The sequence below is a fragment of the Ascidia mentula genome, chromosome 1 (genome assembly GCF_947561715.1).
Source record: "Ascidia mentula chromosome 1, kaAscMent1.1, whole genome shotgun sequence".
Classification (NCBI taxonomy): Eukaryota; Metazoa; Chordata; class Ascidiacea; order Phlebobranchia; family Ascidiidae; genus Ascidia; species Ascidia mentula.
Window position 1 is genome coordinate 1,419,342 of NC_138566.1, and position 21,476 is coordinate 1,440,817.

Here is a 21,476-nt window from a genome sequence, read left to right on the forward strand (position 1 = left end):
AAAAAATAGGGGGATTAAATTTTAAAGGAAGAAGTTTTGAATAAAGTGCTTTGTCGATGATGGGTTTAAAATTAGGATCAGAAGATAAGGATTTAAGTAAATTAGAACGTGAGGTTTCCAAATGAAAATCAACTTAGGACTTTTTGACAAAATAAAAGGAACTAAAATTTTCTTTCGTAGGGGAGAAAGTAAGAGTGGTTCGAATATTATTGAGGGATTGTTGAAGGGATGAAACATAATTACGGGATTCTTTAACTTAACGTTTCGAATGATAAATAATGAGGGACTTAATTTTAACTTTAAGGGATAACCCAAAATCAAGAGGGTTGTTGAACATAGGAGCTAGTGATGACCAAATAACATAATGACGATTTAAATCATAAACAAAAAAGGGGTCGTAAAAGGTTTTAACATTATTTTTCCATGGGCCTCTGCCCCTTGGTGGAGCAGAGACCAAATTAAGAGTAAGAATAACAAAATCATGATCGTAATAGGGGTATGTAATAAAAGAATGATTTTTAGGCGTTAAATTAGGAGTAACATAAATTCGATCCAAACGGGATTGAAAATTAAAAGAACGACGGGAAAATTGAACTAAATCGGGGTGGAGTATACGAAAAGAGTCTTGTAACGTAAAAAGGTTAGTTAATTGTGCTAGATTTGTGCTGAGGGGAGAGGTTTTGATAGAGGGAAATTTATCTAAGAAAGGGTTTTCAACACAATTAAAATCTCCAGCCAAAATTATAGGGTGCGGTGATGTAACATAGGAATACAGTGAGTTAAAAAATAAATTATTACTAACCGGGTTTCCAGAGGGGGCGTAGATGTTGACAATATGGAGGGTGTGGGTGCGGGTTGAGATGTCGACCGCGATAATACGGCCGGCAGAGTGAGAAATAGATTTTAGAATTTGGAGGTTCGGAGAATTGAGAAGAACTGCGACACCCTCTTTGGCGTGGCCTTCGTAGGGTGCCGAGTTTAAGAGGGCAGGGCCGGAAGTCCATTCGGACTTCGGTTTGGGGTGAATAGTTAGTCTCCTGTAGGAGGTAGATGTCAAAAGCTAAAGAGGAAAGATGGCGGAACAAGGCCTGCCTTTTGGTGGCAAGGCCCATGCCATTTACATTCAAGGTACAAATTTTTATGTGTGACGTCATTACTTTTGGTTATTTTAACAAAAAATACAAGAACAAATATACAAACTACGAAAAAATACACTAACAGGTCCATTATTATTGAAGGTTCCATTACAAATGATTAATTATTATGAATTTATATTGTTGTTTGGTTGAAATCAGTTGGTATGCGGACCCCACAGTTACACGTTATTTTTCATTTTTTCGCACTTTAAGTATGATTTCTCACATTGGCACGTAAGTCACTGACCTCGCTTGGGATTCGTGTGCGGCAACACCTTGTATAGGAGTTCCTTGATCTTCTGTTGCGCTTGCGTGGTTGCGGTGTGCTGGTGTGCGGTTAGGGTAGAGCCAGCCCGGTGCTGTTCGCAGTTGACAGGGAATCAGAGGGAACTACTTCTGTTGACGCTGTGTTGGTGGTGTTGGTGGTGTTGGTGTCGGTGTCGGCGTCGATGTCGGAAACCGAAACTTCTTCCTCTTCCTTCTATTCGTGGTGGGGTTGTTGCTACTCCTGCTCCTCCTCCTGCTCCTGCTCCTGTTCCTGCTCCTGCTCCTGCTCCTGCTCCTGCTCCTGCTCCTCCACCTGCTCCCCCTCCTGCTGTTGTATCTCTTCGAGATGCTGTGTGTCTTCGAGCATTGGTTGTTGCTGCTGCTGTTGTTGCAGTTGTTGTTGCCGTTGCTGGTGCTGGTGGTTCTTGCGGCGGAGTTGCGGGCACTCCTCCTTCTCGTGACCCATTTCTCGGCAATAGTTGCAGTGCGGTGCTTGGCTGGGGTAATAGAAAGACAGTTTTACGCCTTCAAGCCATACCTCGCGGCCAATTGGATGGGTCTTTATAGTTGAGGTCTTGACCATGAAGGCTCTTTTCCCCGCTTCCTTTCGCCGAGGATCCAGCATATTCCAGTGACGGGTTACTGGGGAGTGCCTTTGTACAAAGTTCTTCACCGTTTGCGTGCTCATCCACGGTGGGACATAGGAAACGACCATTCTTTCGATGTCTTCTGTGTACTGTTCTGCGTACACGGGTCGTCCGGTGCTCATCAGTTCTGCTGCGAATTGTTTTGTATAGTTTTCAGTAAAAGTATAAAAAGTCAGCTTGCCGGCCGGGTATTGCATGAATCCTTTCAGCCGGTCAAGGTCGAACTTCATCGCATCGAGGATCTCGTAGATCTCCGTCCTCTTTGAATCGAGCATCGATTCCGGGATTGAATCGAGTTTCGATTCCGGGATTGAATCGAGCATCGATCTCTCCGCGTCGGTCGACTGGGTAGGTTCTGACGGGAACACTTCCTGTTGGTTTGGCGGCGGTGGGCGCTTCTTTCTTGGACCTGGGCCATGGTTATTCTCAAGTTTCCTGCCTACCACCGGCTCAAAAGGGGTTGAGGTTATTGGTGTCTGATCGGCGCATCGGAGATCAGCTGGAATGTCACCTGGTGCAGAGTCTTGGGCTTGCATTTGGGAACGAGCTGCAATGACCCAGGGGTATGATGGTTGGTGACAACTTGCCTGTGGGTTTTGGTGGGGATGTAGATTCCTCATCAGTTGTGGTGGAGGCGGAGGAGGAGTCTTCATCGGGAGAAAAAGTGTCTCCGTTTTCCTCAGTGGAGTTGGCGACATGCTCGCTCTTCTCTTTGGTCTCATCGGTCTCGATCTGGTGGTGTTTGGTGTGTTTCTTCTTTCTCTTTGCTGCCAGGAGGTGGCATTCAGCTTTGTTGTGGCCATCGGCCTTACAGTGGTCGCAGTGCGGTGGCTGCGATGTATGGAACGCCGATACCACGTGTTCCCCGAGCTTGAGCTCTCTTGGAATGGGGTTGTTTTGGAGGACGGACCTTTTTCCTAATAAATGCTCTTTTCCCATTGCTGATGCGGTACTCGTCATAGAGTCGCCAACCCCGGGACACTGGCGCGTAGTGGCTCAGCAGTGCCTGGATTGGCTGCTGTTTGATCTTAGGGGGTACGTAACTGATGACGTCGGTGATCTTCTTGGCCAATTGTTTCGCTTGCGCCTCATTGGTGGTATAAAACATTACCTTTCCGTTAGGAAGAAGGTTGATACCATTTAAATTTCTTATTGCAAAGTTCATTGCTTTGAGGAGGTTGTAGATCGCTTCCCGGTTCAGCCCGGGATTGAATCTCGCTTCTACCTCTCCATCCCGCTCAATGCGGAAGGGGTCATCGTCAGTGTTGTCTACGTTTTGGGCCGCTACTGCAGCATAAGACGTGCCTGTAGGGTTTGCAGCACCTGCCATACTTCAGTGCGCAATACTATAAGACAGTTTGTCCAACCGCTCACCTTGGATTTGTGGTCCTGGAATACGTTCCGGAAAATCCCAGATGATATAATCCAATTTGGCGTGATCCAAGGACTAAGAGCCAGAAACTAACTTGCCTTCTTTGCTGTATAAGTAACGTAACTGAAGTAAAAAACGAATTCAGGTCTCGTCAGTACTTCTTCAGTAAACGAATGATGTGGTTGTGGCAGAGCAACTTGTCCATAAATCCAACTTGAATTCTTCAGGCGAAATTTGTGCTATTGTTGCTTTGGCGTGACGGCAAAATTTGGGAGATGATAGATCACATTCTATTGCAGTGCTTCCCAACCTTTTTCAGTTCGCGACCCACTTTTAATGCAACTTTTATTGTGCGACCCACAATGAGATATGACCAAACGAATGACATGCAACAATTTCGTGATCTAATAGAAAACTGTAACATTTAGAAATGCGACCCACTGGTTGGGATGTACTGTTCTAGTTGAACAAACTCCACATACGTATACATATTTATCTGTAAAAGCTATAAATAGACTGTAGCCGCAGCCTTTTAATTTGTAGCTGTGGTGTGCTGCACAATTGCCGCGGTCTACAACTCATACGCACTTTCCCACCTGTTTATTCAATTGGTGTCGTCAAGATTGTAACGGAAGGTTTTCTATAAATAAATACAAACGATAAACATACAAAATTCATAATTGACAAAATAAGCCACACTTACCGACAATAAGGCCTGATTATGCAATATAAAACGTGCGCTATTTATTTGGCGTAGACAAATTATAACCCACGCGTGTAATCAAGCCTACAAGCGGCAGTTATTTGGCTGCGTTCAATACGCGAAACTTTGGCGATTACACTCCGGCCCCTTTAAGGAGGAGAGAATGGAGTTAACACAACAAATTGATAACAATACGCAAGAAAACACCTCATTTTGTTACAGCTTCCACTATTAAGCAGATTTTGGTAATGGGTCTTTCTATAAAGCCGTTATTAGTTTTATTTTAACAGACCGCACCAGCCCATCGTGGCTGGACGGATAAGTGGCAACAATGCGTCCAAGAAGCCAGGTGCCTCTGGGCATATTTTCGTCAACAACACAAACAATATCATTAACAATAAAATTGCGATGAGGTTTGACCCACTTCTGGCGTTTGTCCATCAGTGGCAAATATTCATTCAGCCACCGCTTCCAAAATAGGTCCGCTAGATATTGAACTTGGCGCCATCTGCGCCTTGAATAAATGTCTCGTTTGGTAAAGGAGCCTACAGGAAACGGCTGGTCCGACTTTAGATGTGGGAGGTGGTTTGGAGTCAAGGGCTCCAAATCATCAGGATCGCTGGACACCGTTGTCAGAGGTCGCCCATTAACAATTGCCTCCACTTCACACATCAGAGTTGTTAAACCTTCTTCGTCAAGGACTTGCTCCTTGCTGATGGACGATAGAACCTTTCGTACAGCACGTATTGATCGTTCCCATATTCCACCTTGATGGGACGCACCTGGGGGATTGAAGTGCCATTTGATCTGGTTTGAAGACAAAAAATTCACAATTTTAGTTTGGTTCAGCTCTTGGAGCACCTGCCACAGATCTCGTTTGGCAACAATGAAATTGGTTCCATTGTCGGAACGAAGCTCGGCCTCTTGTTCTCGTCGAGCAATGAACCTGCGCAAGGCTAAAATAAAAGAACTTGTGTCCAAGCTATTTGCTACTCCTATATGAATAGCTCTGGTTGTAAGACAAGTAAATAATGCTCCGTATCTTTTAACTTGTGACATAGCGCGCTTTACATTAAAAGGACCAAAGTAGTCAACTCCCACAAACGTAAACGGCGGCTTATCGGGGGTTAACCTGTCCTCGGGTAAGGACGCCATCTGTTGTACGCCACGCCTTCCCGTTCTTCTTTTACAGTCCAAACAACGGTTCAACACAGAACGCACCAGAGTATTAGCTCTGACCATCCAAAATTGTTCTCTTATCAGAGCCAAAACGTATTCCCTTCCACTGTGGCCAGAAATTTCGTGAAAATGTCTTGCAATTAGCTCAGAAGCGCGGCCATGTCCGGGCAAGATTACTTTGTGGTGTACTTTAAGCGCTTTACAAAGGCTGGTTCTCCCACCAACACAAATTAGTTCATCAATTAAACAAGGATTCAAGTTATAAATCGAACTGGATTCGTGAATAGGTTTCCCCACTTTTAGGAGCTTATACTCCGTACCGTAATGTTCTTGTTGAACCATAAAGAGTGTTCGATTTTTCGCCTGCTTCAGTTCATCTACGGTTAGAGTGCCTAAAGTTGTTCTCTGATCAGGATTGCGTAATGCTTCTGGAAACCTAAGCACCCAGCCAACAATACGAATCATCGATTGCCAGGATGCGGACCTCTCCAACACCCTGTGCAAAACACTGTTGAAATTTGTAACAACAGCACATGTTGTTGCTGCAAGTTTAACTTCTGGATCATTATCTGGTATGACGTTCAAGAAATTAGGTTGTCGAGGAAAACCAGCATCACGGCACCAAAGAAAGTCTGGCCCATTCAGCCATTGTTTACACTTCAAAAAACTCGTAACTGTTAGTCCCCTTGACGCGTGGTCAGCAGGGTTGTCTAGAGTCGGCACATACTTCCACTGGCATGACTTGGACATATTCAAAATTTGAACAATGCGATTTGCAACAAAAGTATGAAAGCATTTGCTGGTATTACAAATATATCGCAAAACTGTTACACTGTCGGTCCACAAGGTTACAGAATCAATGTCAAGTTGCAATTTCTTTACCAAAATATCAGTTTGTTTTGCTACTACGTTTGCAGCACACAGCTCCAACCTTGGGACGGTCATTGGTTTAATTGGGGCCAACCTAGTTTTTCCACATAAAAATGCACAATGAATATGATCGTTGCCATCAAAAAAGCGAACATACGAAACGCAACCGTAAGCTGTCAAGGATGCGTCACAAAAGGAATGAATTTCAACTCTTACTAAAGGTCCCAAATTTGTCGGTTTGAAACAGCGAGGTATCGTCAAATTTTCTAATGCTGGCAATTCATTTGCCCAGCGCTGCCAAGTGTCACTGAAGACCTTTTGAACGGATTGATCCCATGTAAAGTTACTTCTGCACATGTTTTGCAACAACACTTTTGGAGTATGCAATACCAGGTGCCGCTAAACCGAGCGCATCATAAAGTGAGCTAACCATGGACAAAATTCCCCTTCGGGTTACAGGGCGATTTGGTATGCGAATTTGAAAACCTAAGGTGTCAGCATCTACTCTCTAGTTAATACCTAATGCTCTCTCAGAAGGCAAGGAGTCACGACTGAGATCAAGATCTTTTATCGCGATGGCATGATCACCGGACGGAATTGATTGCAAGACTTCGCGACTGTTAGATATCCATTTCGTGATGTGAAACCCGCCACGTTTTAGCAGAGAAGTTAGTTCGTGAATCATTGTAATTGTTTTTCTTTCATCATCTAATGATTTTAAGCAATCATCAACGTAAAAGTTGTTCTATACTGTGTTTACAGTCTCGAGCGAAAACATATCGCCATGATTAATTGCCGTTTGACGTAGCGCAAAATTGGCACAACTTGGAGAACAGACGGTTCCGAACAAATAAACGTTCATTTGATAAGTCACTATTTCCTTTTTTATATCACCATCTTGCCACCACAAAAAACGCAATAAATCTCTGTCTTCTTCGGGTACGCGAACTTGGTGAAACATACTTCTTATATCTCCCATTACAGCAATTTTGTCTTGTCTAAATCTACACAGTACACCAAAGAGCGAGCTAGTTAAATCCGGCCGCTGTAACGGGCATTTGTTTAGTGAAAACCCGTTAAACTCCGCTGAACAATCAAATACAACCCTTAACTTGTTTGGCTTTTTAGGGTGATATACACCGTGGTGAGGCAGGTACCACACATTTCCGTCATTGCGCTGTAGCAATACACGTGGAACCTTGCGAGCATGATCTTCAAGAAGCATTTGATTAATAAAAGAACGATAATGCTCGTAAAACTTAGGGTTTCTCTTGAACTTAGATTTCAATTGTTTGATACGGTTTTCAGCTTGCTTTAAATTGATTGGCATAATCAACTGTGTTTCCCGCTTAGGCAGCGCGATCTCATAATGTCCGGTGTCAAGTTGCTTAATAGAATTATCGAAACACTTCATAAACAGTTGCTGATCTGGCGACAAAGCCTTTCTATTGCTTCCAGCGGTTTCTAAATCATCCTTGCAGATTTCACAAATGTTAAAATCGTTTTGTTCTATAAAATAAGACATTGCTTTTGGGACTGTTTCACTCTTGTTGTTAGTCCTAGGGCCACAAACCGTCCATCCAAGTCTGGTTTTAAACGCGTAAGGACCACCATTACAGCTTTCAGTAACGCGTATGGCTGTAACAGTTCTGGATTATCGAGGCCTATTAGCAATACAACGGGAGCATAGACATCTTCTAACTGCACATTATGAAGATAAGGCCACTTATCGAGGTCCTCTGAACGCGCAATATCCGACTGAGAAACCGGCAATTTTCCACCAGCATAAACTTCTCCTAACACGAATTTTCGTCCCCTATTAACGTCGCTGACTAAAAGATTATTCAGCAAAAAAGCTTCTTTCACGACATTACTGTTTATCGTGGTGGATGTTATCTTAACTTTTGGGTCGTTTGTCTTGAGTTCACACATAAGTTTCCTGCTACAAAACGTAGATGTGCTACCCGGATCAAGAAACGTGTGAACAATCACCCAATTATCGGAATCTGACCGCTGTTCCTTAACTGGCAAAATTGGCAACATAATATTAGCTTCATGGGACTGAACCACGCCACATTTTACAGCGTCCGAATTAGAGGGCGAATTAGGGTTTTCTTCCGGATGCAACAGGGTGCTATGCATTTTTACACAACCCTCTTTTCGGCATGGATTTGTGCGACTGCAGTTGCTTGCAACATGACCAGGCTCGAAACATGAAAAACACAAACTTATATCTTGCTTCAACATTTATTCGTCGAAAGACTTTACATTGATTCAGATAATGTTCAGCGCGACAACACACACAAATTGGCTTTTTCTGATAGGCGCTTTGCTCGATAAAAAATGAATCGACAGCAGAAGTCGCGTAACAATTCGAACCACGTTTGGAATGTTCGGATACTGCACCGAAGATTGGATTATTGGCCTCTCTGGCCTTCTTTCGAACAAACATTGCAATATGTTCAATCGTGATTTCTTCTGCACGACAGTGCATAATATCGTCGGCAACAGAACGCCAATTAATCTTTAATGGTACTGGCAGTTTGTCTATTATTTTTTGCAGCGTTTCAAATCTTTAGCTGCGACATACCCTTCAAAAGGAGTTAAATATTGGCAACTTGCCACCAAGTCATGGGCGCATCCACTAGTGTACTGCATCAGATTGCATAAACGCTGGCGGGGATCAAATTCCCATTGTTCAATTAGTCTGCAGGATTTCCAGCAAAAAAACGGTACCTTTACATTAGGAAGTCTTGTCGCTGCAATAGTCTGCTGCATTTGTCTTTGGTCCGAAGCAGAATTCTGATGCGATTGTCCATGTACTGGCTGATAGATGGTGGACGGATGAGAGGTTGACGGCATCTGTGGTTCGGGCGCAGACGCATGTGGAGGGAAAAAGCATGGGTTAAACACACTGTCACTTCGATTAGCAGAAGTTACAGTAGAAACATTTAATTTGCCCTGTTCTCTTGTTATTACATTTAACAAGGCATCGGTTTCAGACCGAAGTCTTTGGAGCCTCGCCTCAGGGGTAGGCGGCGCTTCATCTCCGATATCTGGTCTATTTAATCTAGACCGAGCACGGGTATTTGGACCCGTATAATCGTTTAGAACTTTACCTTTACGCGGCATCGGAGGGCCGTGTCGAAAACTGTGTAGCCGCAGCTTTTTAATTTGTGGCTGTGGTGTGCTGCTCAATTGCCGCTGTCTACAACTCATACGCACTTTCCCACTTGTTTATTCAATTGGTGCGGTCAAGATTGTAACGGAAGGTTTTCTATAAATAAATACAAACGATAAACATACAAAATTCAAATTTAACAAAATAAACCACACTTACCGACAGTAAGGCCTGAGTAAGCAACATAAAACGTGCGCTTTCAAACGTGCGCTATTTATTTTTTTTTTTACCACACCGGGATTTGAACTCAGGATGTCCTGAGCACGAATCCCGATCAGGTTTTCTTATTGGTATATAGGTCGGGCGCTTGGTCAATGCTGCCAGTCGCCCGCCCCGTGCGCTATTTATTTGGCGTAGACAAATTATAAGCCACGCTTGTAATCAAGCCTACAAGCGGCAGTTATTTCGTTGCGTTCAAGACGCGAAACTTTGGCGATTACATACACCAAGGCCAAATATTTTTTAAAAACCGATCACACAATGAAATAGTTCTCGTTCAATGCTTGAATAATTAAAAGCATCGGCTTGTTTGAAAATTTATGTGTTACTCAATGTTTAATGGTCAAGAACAATCTTTGAATTAATTTAACTGAAAAAAAATCAAATATTACTTGCTGATCACTCAAGCGTGGTATAAAGGTGGTTCCCCTCCGGTGTGACATAAGTTTCGTTCTCGGAAATGCTGCAAAAAATAGAAAGAGGTTGCAATCAAACATTTAGTTAGGGTTGTACACTAGACCCGGCATTTCATTGACTGTCAGTTTCCCGAGTTGGCGTTTGCGTTTCGATGGGTTTTGCTTTGGCCAGCACGGCCGGGTGGCCACCTTTTGTCACATGCAGCTTGTCGCAACCCATCACCTCCCAGTGCGACTGGCTGCGATCCTACGGCAGACGGTGATTCTCCGTGAGGAAATCACCTTTACATGGGCGCCTGACTCGATAACCTTTATGGTTTTATCGGTGCCCATGCCATTTCATTTCCTTGTTTTTTGTTCGTCGCGTAGTTGCTTTTCTCGCAAAAATAAACATGATTTGATTTGATTTGTTGTTCCCTTTTTGTCTTCATCATGAAGCGAACACAAGAAGAAATAAACTTGCATCACCAGAAAGTGATGGATTTTTTAAACAAGTAAGTTTAATTCATGGAGATTTACTGAAGTTAAACTATTGATGTTTTAGTGACAGAAAAGAAACAAAACGATTTTGCAACAGAACACTTTGTTCCCAAGGAGAAAACTATTCAATTCATGATGCTGTTGTTTGTTCTATGTCAGATTATTTCAATGCTTTACTTGGTGTTGAGGTAAGTGTGTTTGTTTTGTAGAAATAATATGAAACCTTAGTGTTTGACATATAGTTGTCCCCTGTCCGTAAATACATTGCTGCAATCAAGCAAACAATGTCATTTAGACAACAACAACAACTCTTTAGTTTTCAAAATTAATTTAGTTTGTTGACAAAACTCATAGGTCATGTGGTATAATATCTCAACAATTGAGGAACAAACCATAATATTTTATACCTGTCTTTTATGAACATACAAACCCAGAGTTGTTCATCCCTTTAGTTTACACCAGGCCTCCATACTACATGGCTTGATACCGACATCCTGCTCATGTTTTGACACAATTGGCTCAGTTGCAACAGCTTAGTCTAGTATTTGCATATCTGATAAGCATTTGTTTGAGTTGTTACAATATTAAGGTTTAAATTTTTAAGATGTTAAGGTGGTTTTTGTTATTACTCGACAATTACATTGGCTTAACTTTTGTAACTATGCTAGAATGCATCCTACTAGATTGATTTATTTTTGCTATGGCCCTTGTAATGTTTTCATTTGAACAGGACTGATGTATGTTATTATATGTAAATTGCATACCATATTCCAAATGGTAAAGTTGTAAATTTTTGTCAGTTCTTTAGACCGGATTGTGTGTGTTTGTTGTGATTGGTTAACTTTGTTTTCTTATAGATGAGGGAAAAATACTCAGATTTCATCAAGGTTGACAATATTCCACCAAAAAGACTGGAAAGTGTATTGGATTATATTTACACTGGTGATATTGAAGTAACAGAGAAAAATGTGTTGGAAGTGTTGGAAGATGCTGATTATACACAGATGGAAGGTATGTAAACATTGCAAGTTTTCATCTTCACTGGTGTTATTGTATTAAGAATGATTATTCCAACATATGTGTTCTATGTATATAATTTTATTTGTCAACTACGACATTTTCATATCTTACGTTAATATTATTGTGTTTGACTATTGTTAGTTTGCTGTGATGGATATCGATATGTTTGTACTGTGTAAAATGTGGGACAAAACAAATTATTTGTGATTGATGGAGAAATGAGCACAGATATCGCTTTCAGAATTTTATCCCAATTTTGTTTTGTCCACACTTTCAGAGTTGAAGTCATTTTGTTGTCGAGTCATCCTTGAAATGACTTCAACCGACAACTGTTTGAAGCTAAAAGCTTATGCTACTCGATACAATCTTGCTGATGTGGAAAAGAAAACAAACCAAATGATTGTGGATAACATTGCAACAGTTGTGCAACATGATGATTTCATGCAACTTGATGTTGGTGATATGTCTGCAATTATCAAACAGAGAAACAAAGGGGTAATTATGATTAATTTGTATTTTCTGTTTGCATTGTGGAAGAAAATTGTCAAGACTTTTGATTTGAACGTTAAGGTAAATTAAATGTCGACTATAAAAGGTTGGGTAAACTCATCAACAGTTCCTCATCCACAGCCACCAGCTCTCAATGTTGTTTGTTCATGTTCACACAAAAATAAGTGAATTCCAGCAATAACTGCAGTCAAAACCTAACATGTATTTTGCATGACATATGCTGTTTACAAGAATTAGTGAACTGGTAACTTTTACATCATATTTTACGTAAGACATTTTTAGTAGGTTATGGTCCAGGGATTCTAAACTGCATGTTTTGTAACAACCTTACATCAAACCAATAATTATCAACCTTTTTGTATTTGTTTTAAGTTGCTTTTGTGGTGATTAAACTTTTTATGCGACATTTTTACTTTCTATTTGTGTTTTGGGTTTTAATTTACAATTTGATGCAATCAGAACATGTTAGTAACCTTTTTATGATATATTTTAACAGTTACTTAACTTGTTGTCACAAATTAGTTGTTGAATGCAGATGGAAGAAGCTGTATTTACTGGAATGGTTCGATGGGTTAATTTCAATCCTTCCCATCGAGAGGATTTGTTTGTGAATCTTTTCTCACAACTTGATCTTTCATCTATTTCCAATCAGTCTCTTGCAACCACAATAAGAAATGAAGTAAATTGTTTTAGTTGATTCGCTTATAATTAGTTTATATATTTAATTCTTTTCAGCCTCTTGTAAGAGGTAACATGGATTGTGCCATTGCAGTCATGGATGCTTTTTCAATGAACTTTGAAAAACCTGGAACAAGTGGAAAAGCAACTTCTGTCAAAAAAGGTGTGATATTTTTTTTTTTATTGTCACATTATCCACCATATTTATACCACTGTTATGGACAACATGTTCCCCAGTAAGAAATAATTATTTCCCCCGACCACAGTGATTTTGTTGTGGACGTCTTATGACATAACAAACACCTACTATATTATGTTCTCCTCGTTTCGCTGGTATAATGTTGAAATATCTGGTCTAAAGAGCCCAAATTTGTATATGTTTATAATATTCTATTTGAATAAGGTGCGGTCCGAAACTTTTTAAAATCTGACTTTTGGAAACGATTTTAAAACTGTTGAATTGTCAATAAAAGTGCATTTTAAACTTGACTGACCTTATAATACCAGTTGGAGAACTGCAAGGTGGGATTAAGAAAGGGCTTGAATTCTACAACCACCCTTATAGCATTTGTACTCCCCTAACTTTAAGCCCCACTCAATTTCCCTCTTAAGATTTACTCGTGGCGAATCATATTACAAACATGTGGTCAGAATCCATGGACAGTCAACTACCAACAAGTTAGGGATACAATTCTGTGGGCTGAGATTAAACAAATAAATCAAAACTGACCAATATAGAAAGATGTGCTTCACCAAAAAAGCATTGAGAAATACTGGTGTCAAAGTAATTAAATACTTAAATGAAGCTTGTGTAAATACTATACACAAATACTAACTCCATTCAAAAAGATTGATTAACAAAGCAACAACTTTACCTTCATAAAAAAATATGTTACCACTGTTATTACCCCAAAAAAATATTTTAAGCAAACAAAACCATAACAAGCAAGTGTTTATGTTTCAGATTTGTCAGGATTTCTTCTCATTGGTGGCAATAAATCAAAACGAGATTGTGTGAAATGGAATGTTACCACAAAACAACGTGAACATTACCCAGTGTGTACATTGCTTGCTGTCATATGGTTTTGCTTATTTAACGTACTTTCCCATAATTATACATGCTTCTTGTATGTGCAAGTAAATGCAAATTCCAACTAAAGTCAGCAAGACAGCAAATGCCCAGTAACCTTCAGGATTGAATGCAATATTTGGACACTGATAATTTTTTTTTAAATTAAATTGCACAAGAAAATGTAGCAACATTCAAACATGCCTTAGTTAAGTGTAACCTGTCAATGACTTAACTAAATATTCTCCAGAGTAAATCATGTTATTTTGTTATTTAAGTTACTAGTTTTAAAATAGAGACTTTCTGTTATTTATTGAAACATGTAAATTACTTTACCTCAATTTATTCTCCTAATTTCATCAATTTTTTTTTAAGAAAATGATCACAGACAGAGTGAACTCAACTTCAGCCAAATTCGGTGAAAATGTTTATGTAATGGGTGGAGATGGTCCAACACAAAGTTGTGAGATGTTGAACTTGGAGGAAAGTAAAAACTGGGTAAAAATTGCTGATTTATCAAAAGGTCGACATTTTGCTGCATCTGCTGTAGTTGGAGGTTGGTGTGGTTATTTCTGAAATTGTTGATTTCTAAACCAGGGGTTGTTCCAGGAATAAAGCATTGGGGAAGCCCCCCATACAAATTGTCATGGCAATAAAAAGTAACGCGGTGGCAGACAAAAGGTTTTGTTAATATTTATTTTCGTTCATTACTAGTGTGCCTTTGTGTGGTTTATGACTATCTTCTCATCTCTCAACCAACTCATTCTTATTGCTCACCATAAATTTTGTTAGTAATAACCCAGAAAAAAATTGGGAATTCTGCCCAGACACGAAAGCAATTTTTTTTGGACTTTTAACAGTATTATTGACACTTTACTGACAAGTTACCAATTGTTGAACAGAAAGTTGTCCAACTATGTTTTCACAAACATATAGTAAATATTTGGTGAATATTTTGATGTTTATCAACAATTATCACTTTTATGGACAACCTTGTTTTCACTAATTACAAACAAATTTAGATGACTTGTATCTTACGGGCGGTCAAGGAAACCAAGGAACATTCTCATCAACTTTGTGTTATTCTGTACAAGAAGACAGATGGAGAAGTGGTTTCGACATGTTACAACCAAGATATGGGCATGGAATGTGTTCAATTGACAGTAAGAATACATCTGAGTTCATTTTTGTATAGGATTAATCTCATTACTGGACCCAGTACCAAATAGTTGGCATGCATCTGAAACAACAACATAATTAACCGTAAACCATAAATTAAAGTAATCAGTAAATCCACTCTATTTACCCCAACAATATTCACTTTTGGACATGAAAATGTTATGAAACGCCGACCTCAAACTTACCAGAAATGCAGGAAATATTCCATCTTTATTTTGTAGTTCTTTATGACATGAATTTTAACTTTAGTATTGATTAATTTCAATTAAAACCCCGATTGAAAGCTGATCGCTTATTTGTACGTTAAACGCAGTGCTTACCTCATTGCTTGTTACGTAACATTACAACACAATCGTAATATGACGTCACAATAAATATTAACACAAGCGATTTGGAAATTTCTTCAGATGTTTTGTTTTCTGTGGGCGGAAGGGATGGCGGACAATCCTTACAATCATGTGAATTCCACGATATTCGTGTTGGAACCTCCACAAGAATCGCTTCTCTCAATGAAGGGAGAAGTCGTTTCGCATGTGAAAAAATTAAAGGGAAGATCTATGCAATTGGTTAGTGATGAAAAGTTGAGCAATAAAATTAACATTAAGTTGTTTTTGTGTAAATTTTATAAAATACAAATTCATATTCGTCACCGGTAAATGTATCACGTGATAAATATAATGGAGTTTCCTGAAAAGAATCCTAAACATAAAAACTGGTAGATATAACTATAAAGTATTAACCTAAAAACAATGAAAAGTTTTACTTTAAATCTGACAGGAGGTGATGGTCGTGACTTCCTGCGAACAGTTGAAGAATACGAACCTAGAGTCAACAAATGGAAATATGTTTCTCCTCTCCTAAATACTCGTTGGCGTCACTCTGCTTGTGTTATTGATGGGAGGATTTATGTTGTGGGTGGAAGGAGGTAAGAGTTGCTATTATGACATCACTATAGTCCACTGTTTCCCGTTTAATGTGAAAATGTAAATGTTGAGAAACTGGGACAAGTGGGATATACGATGTTATACTTGATTAACAACTTGCATAAAATGTTTGTTAAAATTAAACTTAAAACTCTTTGTATTATACAAGGTTGTATGCGTGGTTTGGTTTAGTGATGTAGGAGTTTGCGGTTGTTTGTTGGTTTGTTTTTGTTAACTTATAAATTTTTCTTCGGGTGAAAAATGTTCTAGAAAAACTTACCTGTGTTTGTTGTGTGTCTGATTCATAAAACTGTATCATGTTTGTTTTATAGGAGCTGGGGTGAAGGACTGACATCGGTTGAAGTTTACGATCCAACCTCAGATGTCTGGACACATGCTTTTGATCTTGACAAACCAGTTTATGATGGGCCTGTTGTTGCTGTTTAATATGTTTCCATATTTGGGTGTAGTTGATATTCAACTGAGATTGATCACGGACAAAAATGCTCGAATGAAAGTTTTTATCAAAAATATCGTTTTATGCAATTTAACCAATTGTTTTTTTTTATTGCAACGCTTTCTGAATATTTAAATATCATGTATTTGTGTTTGTAAACCGCTGTATTTTGTAATAATAGCAGTAATAATATCGGTTTCAAACGTGATTCTGCCACGCATTTAACAATTCCCAATATTACAATAGGTCAGGTTGTGCATTATGTTCAATGCATGTGTGCCTTTTGCGAATCTTGTTTTTACATGTGAATTATCAAGTGCTACTCCGTTGGAATCAATCACCTCCCAGTGCAACTAGCTGTGATCCTGTGGCAGACGGTGATTCTCCGTGAGGAAATCACCTTCACATGGGCGCCTGACTCAATAACCCTTGTGGTTTTATCGGTGCCCAAACTATTTTATGTTTCATGTTCATATACCCTGTAACTTGTGAAAATAAAATAGATTTGATTTTGTCAATAGTTTGGTGTTCGTGAAAGGGAGCGTTTATTTAAGTGCGCGGCCCCTACCATGCAGGTCTGATAATGTCAAAATTCATGTAAATTTGCTATAAAAAACTCCCTCCTATGAAATGAACAAGATGCAAATAACCACTAATTCAGGACAAATAAACAAACATGTGTAGAACAAACTGTTTTAGGCGTGTTTGTATAAAAATAAATATATTGTTGTCTTACCATATAACCTTAGTATTGTCTCCAGGCCAGGGGATAATGTGGTCCTCAGCGTTTGGCGACAACTTATGGTACGCGGGTAAAATATTCCTGTGTATTGCTTTGTTCGCAATGCACATCAGGTGTTTCCAAGTCTACCTCGTGTTCAAATACTTCGGGCCCAAGGTGTACTTGATGAGGAGAATGGTGAGTTGGAACGGATATTTTTAACTTCTGTGAGCTGCAGACATATGGCCACTGTTTCGACTTATCAGGTCACATCAGTGCAGCTTGGTTTAAAGTTTGGACGGCAAGATTGTCCATACTCACATCAAGCTGCACTGATGAGACGTGACAGGTCGAAACAGTGGTCATCTGTGTGCAGCTCACATAATTCATATCATTTTCCTGTTCATATATTTTTAACTTCGTTTATCAGACATAAGTTTTATGAAATGCACAAAGGCAGTTAAGGTGTGTTTGTTTGATCGTCAACAGTTGAAGGATTTGGTTTGATATTTCTCAGTTATGGCGTCATTCTTCTTTCCGTCAACAATTATCCAAACCCGACAAAAACATAAGCAGTCAGTTTGTACGCGTTAACCAACTGCACGTTAACTGGAAGTTATTATTTCAAAGTACATTTACTTTCTAGTTACACGAACACATTAAACATTACATCGGTTGACACTTTCCTCTTGTGTGTCTACAACAACATTATCAGGGTTCCTTACTGGCAACTTTATGGAAACGAGCTTGGAAATGCGACTGTTGCACAAAACAGTAAGTATCTTAATCATTAAAGGTATCTCAAACTCTTTTTTGCACTCCATGGAGATCTTGGTAATCTGAAATCCTTCATGCAATCGGCAACTATGACGTAACAATATAAGTTTCTTCAACTTTAAATTATCCTCAAAGTGCATTGGAAACAACCTGATATCATAACTGCAGTAAGAAGAAAATGTTGAACTGCTAATTTTTTTATTCGAGCCGAATTACCATTGCAAACGGTCCCTAGGGGGCGCTAGTGCCCATTATGAGGACCACAGCCTCGATTTGTAGTATATCAAATTACGAACGGTCAATGTGGGCTAATTTCCAAAATGGAATTTGTTTTAAGTTTCCTGTTAATTCCACAGGTTACGGGATAGTATCGGCTTTATTGACTTGCTTCTACATGTTGTTCTCAAACATTCTTATGCTCAATCTACTCATCGCCATGTTCAGGTTCGTACTCTTGTGTGGTTAAAAGTATTTGCGTCTACTGCCTGGAACATTACTAAAAAACATTTATCTTGGGTTATTTTGTCGAATTTGTTTAAACTCTGTGAACAAGGTCAAGTGAAATGAATGATTTGCAAGTCGTGTAGACGTAAGTTTATGATTTCTATAGTTACACATTCCAAACGATTGAAGACCGCGCCGGAATATTCTGGAGTTACCACAGATTCGATGTTGTTGAAGAGTTTTGTGACAGACCTTGGCTTCCCGCTCCTTTTGTTATTCTAGAAGACATCGCCAGGTTCATCCACATTTGTAGAAACGGACCGGTTGGGTTCAGTGCCTTCAGTAAGTTGTTTATTGACAAACGAATATAAAATACACAAGCATGGATCCAATAATATGAATTTTGTGATCATGTCAACCTCAAGTTTGTGAGAATATCATCCTCATCTTCCCATCATCTTCGTTTCAGGGAAGAAGGTGAGTGAGGAACAGGAGACGGAACTTTACACGTTCGAACAACATGTCCTCCAGAAGATGATGAAGAAGAAGAAAGAAGAAGAAGACAAAGACGAACATCTCATGACAATGATCGTTGAGCAGTAAGTTGGTTAGGATTCGAATCCACACAACAATGACTTTAAACCGATTCTTCTGGATCAAACATTTGCGTTGAAAGAACTTGATTCAATTCACAACAAATCGATAAGATTGATAGGATTTGCTTTAAAACTAATGAATTTCTGCCGCAAAGCCTTAGTCCCACCTTCAAACTCGCTAAACAAGTCCTTGCATCGCCATATTTTATTTCAAGTGGCCGTGGTTCCTATAACAAAGAAGATGTTGTTTATGCTTCGATCCCACTGAAAGTTTGATTCGCCCTGTACCTAAATGTATTTATTTCAGGCAACAGGAATTGCAACTACAAGTGAAGCAATTATTAAACCTTGAGAAAAGCAGAAAAAAAAAAAAAAAACTTCAAAAGGTCACATGTTGCCATATTACCACGTGAGCGATGACCTTGAAGCACAAACGAGGTCAAGCAATCGTGCCCAGTGCAAGCATCACATAAATGAGGCAGCTTGTGTATTTGTAATTGCCTAAATGTCTTTTTTGCCTGCGCTTGTGTTTCTTTGCCATTTTTCCATTTTCCGTGTTATGTAAAAATGTTTTTTTCATTTCATTAATTTCCATCATTGCTTTTACAGACTTTTCTTTATTGTTTCTGCACTGATTTGATTAAGTTTTGCGCGGGCCACATCAGTGCCTTCTTAAAAGTTACTGTTTTCAACTTTGCGATTTTGAAATTGAATGATTTCGTAATTCTTATTAGGAACATTAAAAGAAATAAAAGGAAAATTATATCTTAAATCTAACGCAAAACCTGTTTTTCTGTAAGGCCAGATCACTTCCATACTCCATAAAGCAAAAAGTTGAAGCTGAATTAGAGAGGCTGACATCTGAAGGGATACTGGAGTCCGTTCCTTACAGTGAGTGGGCAACCCCTGTCGTACCCGTGTTGAAAAAGGATGGCTCCGTAAGATTGTGCGGAGATTTTAAAGTAACTTTAAATCCAGTCTTAAACATAGAGCAATATCCCTTGCCTAAAGTAACTGATATTTTTGCCACGTTAGCTGGAGGAAATCGTTTTACAAAACTGGATTTAAAAAATGCGTATTTGCAAATGACAATGGAAGACGAATGTAAACATTTGCTTACCATTAATACGCACAAAGGACTCTTTCGTTACAACCGCCTAGTTTTTGGGGTAGCTTCAGCCCCGGCATTATGGCAAAAGGCTATGGATCAAGTGTTGCAAGGGTTAAAAGGAGTACAATGTTTATTGGATGATATGATAATAACTGGAGCAACAGATCTAGAACATACAGAAAATCTGCGAAATGTTCTCCAGCGATTGTCGTCTTATGGGTTAAAAGTCAATCCGAACAAGTGTGAGTTTTTCAAGAATCAAATTGAATTTTGTGGCCATGTTGTAGATAAAGAGGGATTGCATAAATCACAAGATAAAATTGAGGCGGTCACAAATTGTCCGACCCCACAGAATGTGTCCCAGCTTCGTTCGTTCCTTGGCCTAGTTAATTATTATCATCGATTTTTGCCCAATCTGTCATCTTTGTTGCATCCGTTATGTGAACTTTTAGAGAAAGGTCGTAGATGGAACTGGTCCTTGGAATGCATTCAGTCATTTGATAAAGCTCGTAAACTGATGGCTTCTGATAAGGTTCTTACGCATTATGACGTAAATTTGCCAATTAAGTTAGCATGTGATGCATCGCCATACGGCATTGGTGCAGTTATGTCACATGTAATGCCGGAAGGCATTGAGCGACCAATTGCGTACATCTCGAAATCTCTGTCGAAGTCCGAGAAAAACTATTCGCAAATTGATAAAGAAGCTTTAGCAATTGTGTGGGCTGTGCAAAAGTTTCACATTTACTTGTTTGGTCGACATTTTACGCTAGTGACTGACCACGAGCCTCTCACTTCTATATTTCATCCAAAAAGAAGCATTCCTGTAATGTCGGCACAACGTTTGCAACGTTATGCCATTATTTTATCCGGCCACAATTATTCCATCGAATACCGCAGTACAACTCAACACGGCAACGCTGATTGTTTGTCTAGATTACCGCAAGGTTCCACTGAAACCTCGTGCGATGCTGCAAGCAATTTTTATTTTAAGCAGATTGACTTTTTGCCTGTAACGGCCGAGGATATTGCTAAACACACACGTTCGGATAAAATTTTGTCACGGGTGTTAGCTTGCGTGACATCGGGCAATTGGGTGCCGGAAAGTGCCAATATGCCATATTATTATCGAAGAAATGAGTTATCCACATTTTACGGATGTTTGGTTTGGGGACCCAGAGTGGTTATTCCAGAAAATCTAAGGTCCTCTATTTTGCAGGAATTACACAACGGACACCTGGGTGTTGTGAAAATGAAACAAATCGCACGAAATTACGTCTGGTGGCCCAACCTTGATAAACATATTGAAGAATTGTCCAAGAACTGTTCGGGGTGCTTACAAAATAGGAACGTACCACCTGTAGTAAAATACCACCCCTGGCAAACTTGTGTTAAACCATGGCAACGCATACATATAGACTTTGCAGGTCCTGTGGAAAACCACATGCTCTTGGTGATCGTGGATGCCTATTCTAAGTGGCCGGAGGTAATCCCAATGCATTCCACCACGGCGGCTGCAAC

At 39.6% G+C, this 21,476-nt stretch overlaps 2 protein-coding genes across 2 annotated transcripts in view; both read left to right on the top strand.

Annotated features, from left to right (window-relative positions):
* Positions 1-16,781, top strand: part of LOC145917260 (kelch-like protein 7) — a 48,826-nt gene extending 32,045 nt beyond the window's left edge. The window contains exons 9-13 of the mRNA XM_083002936.1: positions 14,123-14,303; positions 14,770-14,910; positions 15,334-15,492; positions 15,704-15,851; positions 16,182-16,781. Of these exons, the coding sequence (XP_082859062.1) occupies positions 14,123-14,303; positions 14,770-14,910; positions 15,334-15,492; positions 15,704-15,851; positions 16,182-16,296 (744 nt within the window). The 3' untranslated portion in view covers positions 16,297-16,781. The remainder of the gene's footprint in view (positions 1-14,122; positions 14,304-14,769; positions 14,911-15,333; positions 15,493-15,703; positions 15,852-16,181) is intronic.
* LOC145911556 (kelch-like protein 12) lies at positions 10,364-12,069 on the top strand. The gene is made up of 4 exons (XM_082998947.1): positions 10,364-10,484; positions 10,535-10,658; positions 11,328-11,481; positions 11,768-12,069. The coding sequence occupies exons 1-4, from the start codon at positions 10,423-10,425 to the stop codon at positions 12,067-12,069; spliced, it is 642 nt and encodes a 213-aa protein (XP_082855073.1). The 5' UTR covers positions 10,364-10,422.
* Positions 16,782-21,476: the final 4,695 nt, after the last annotated feature.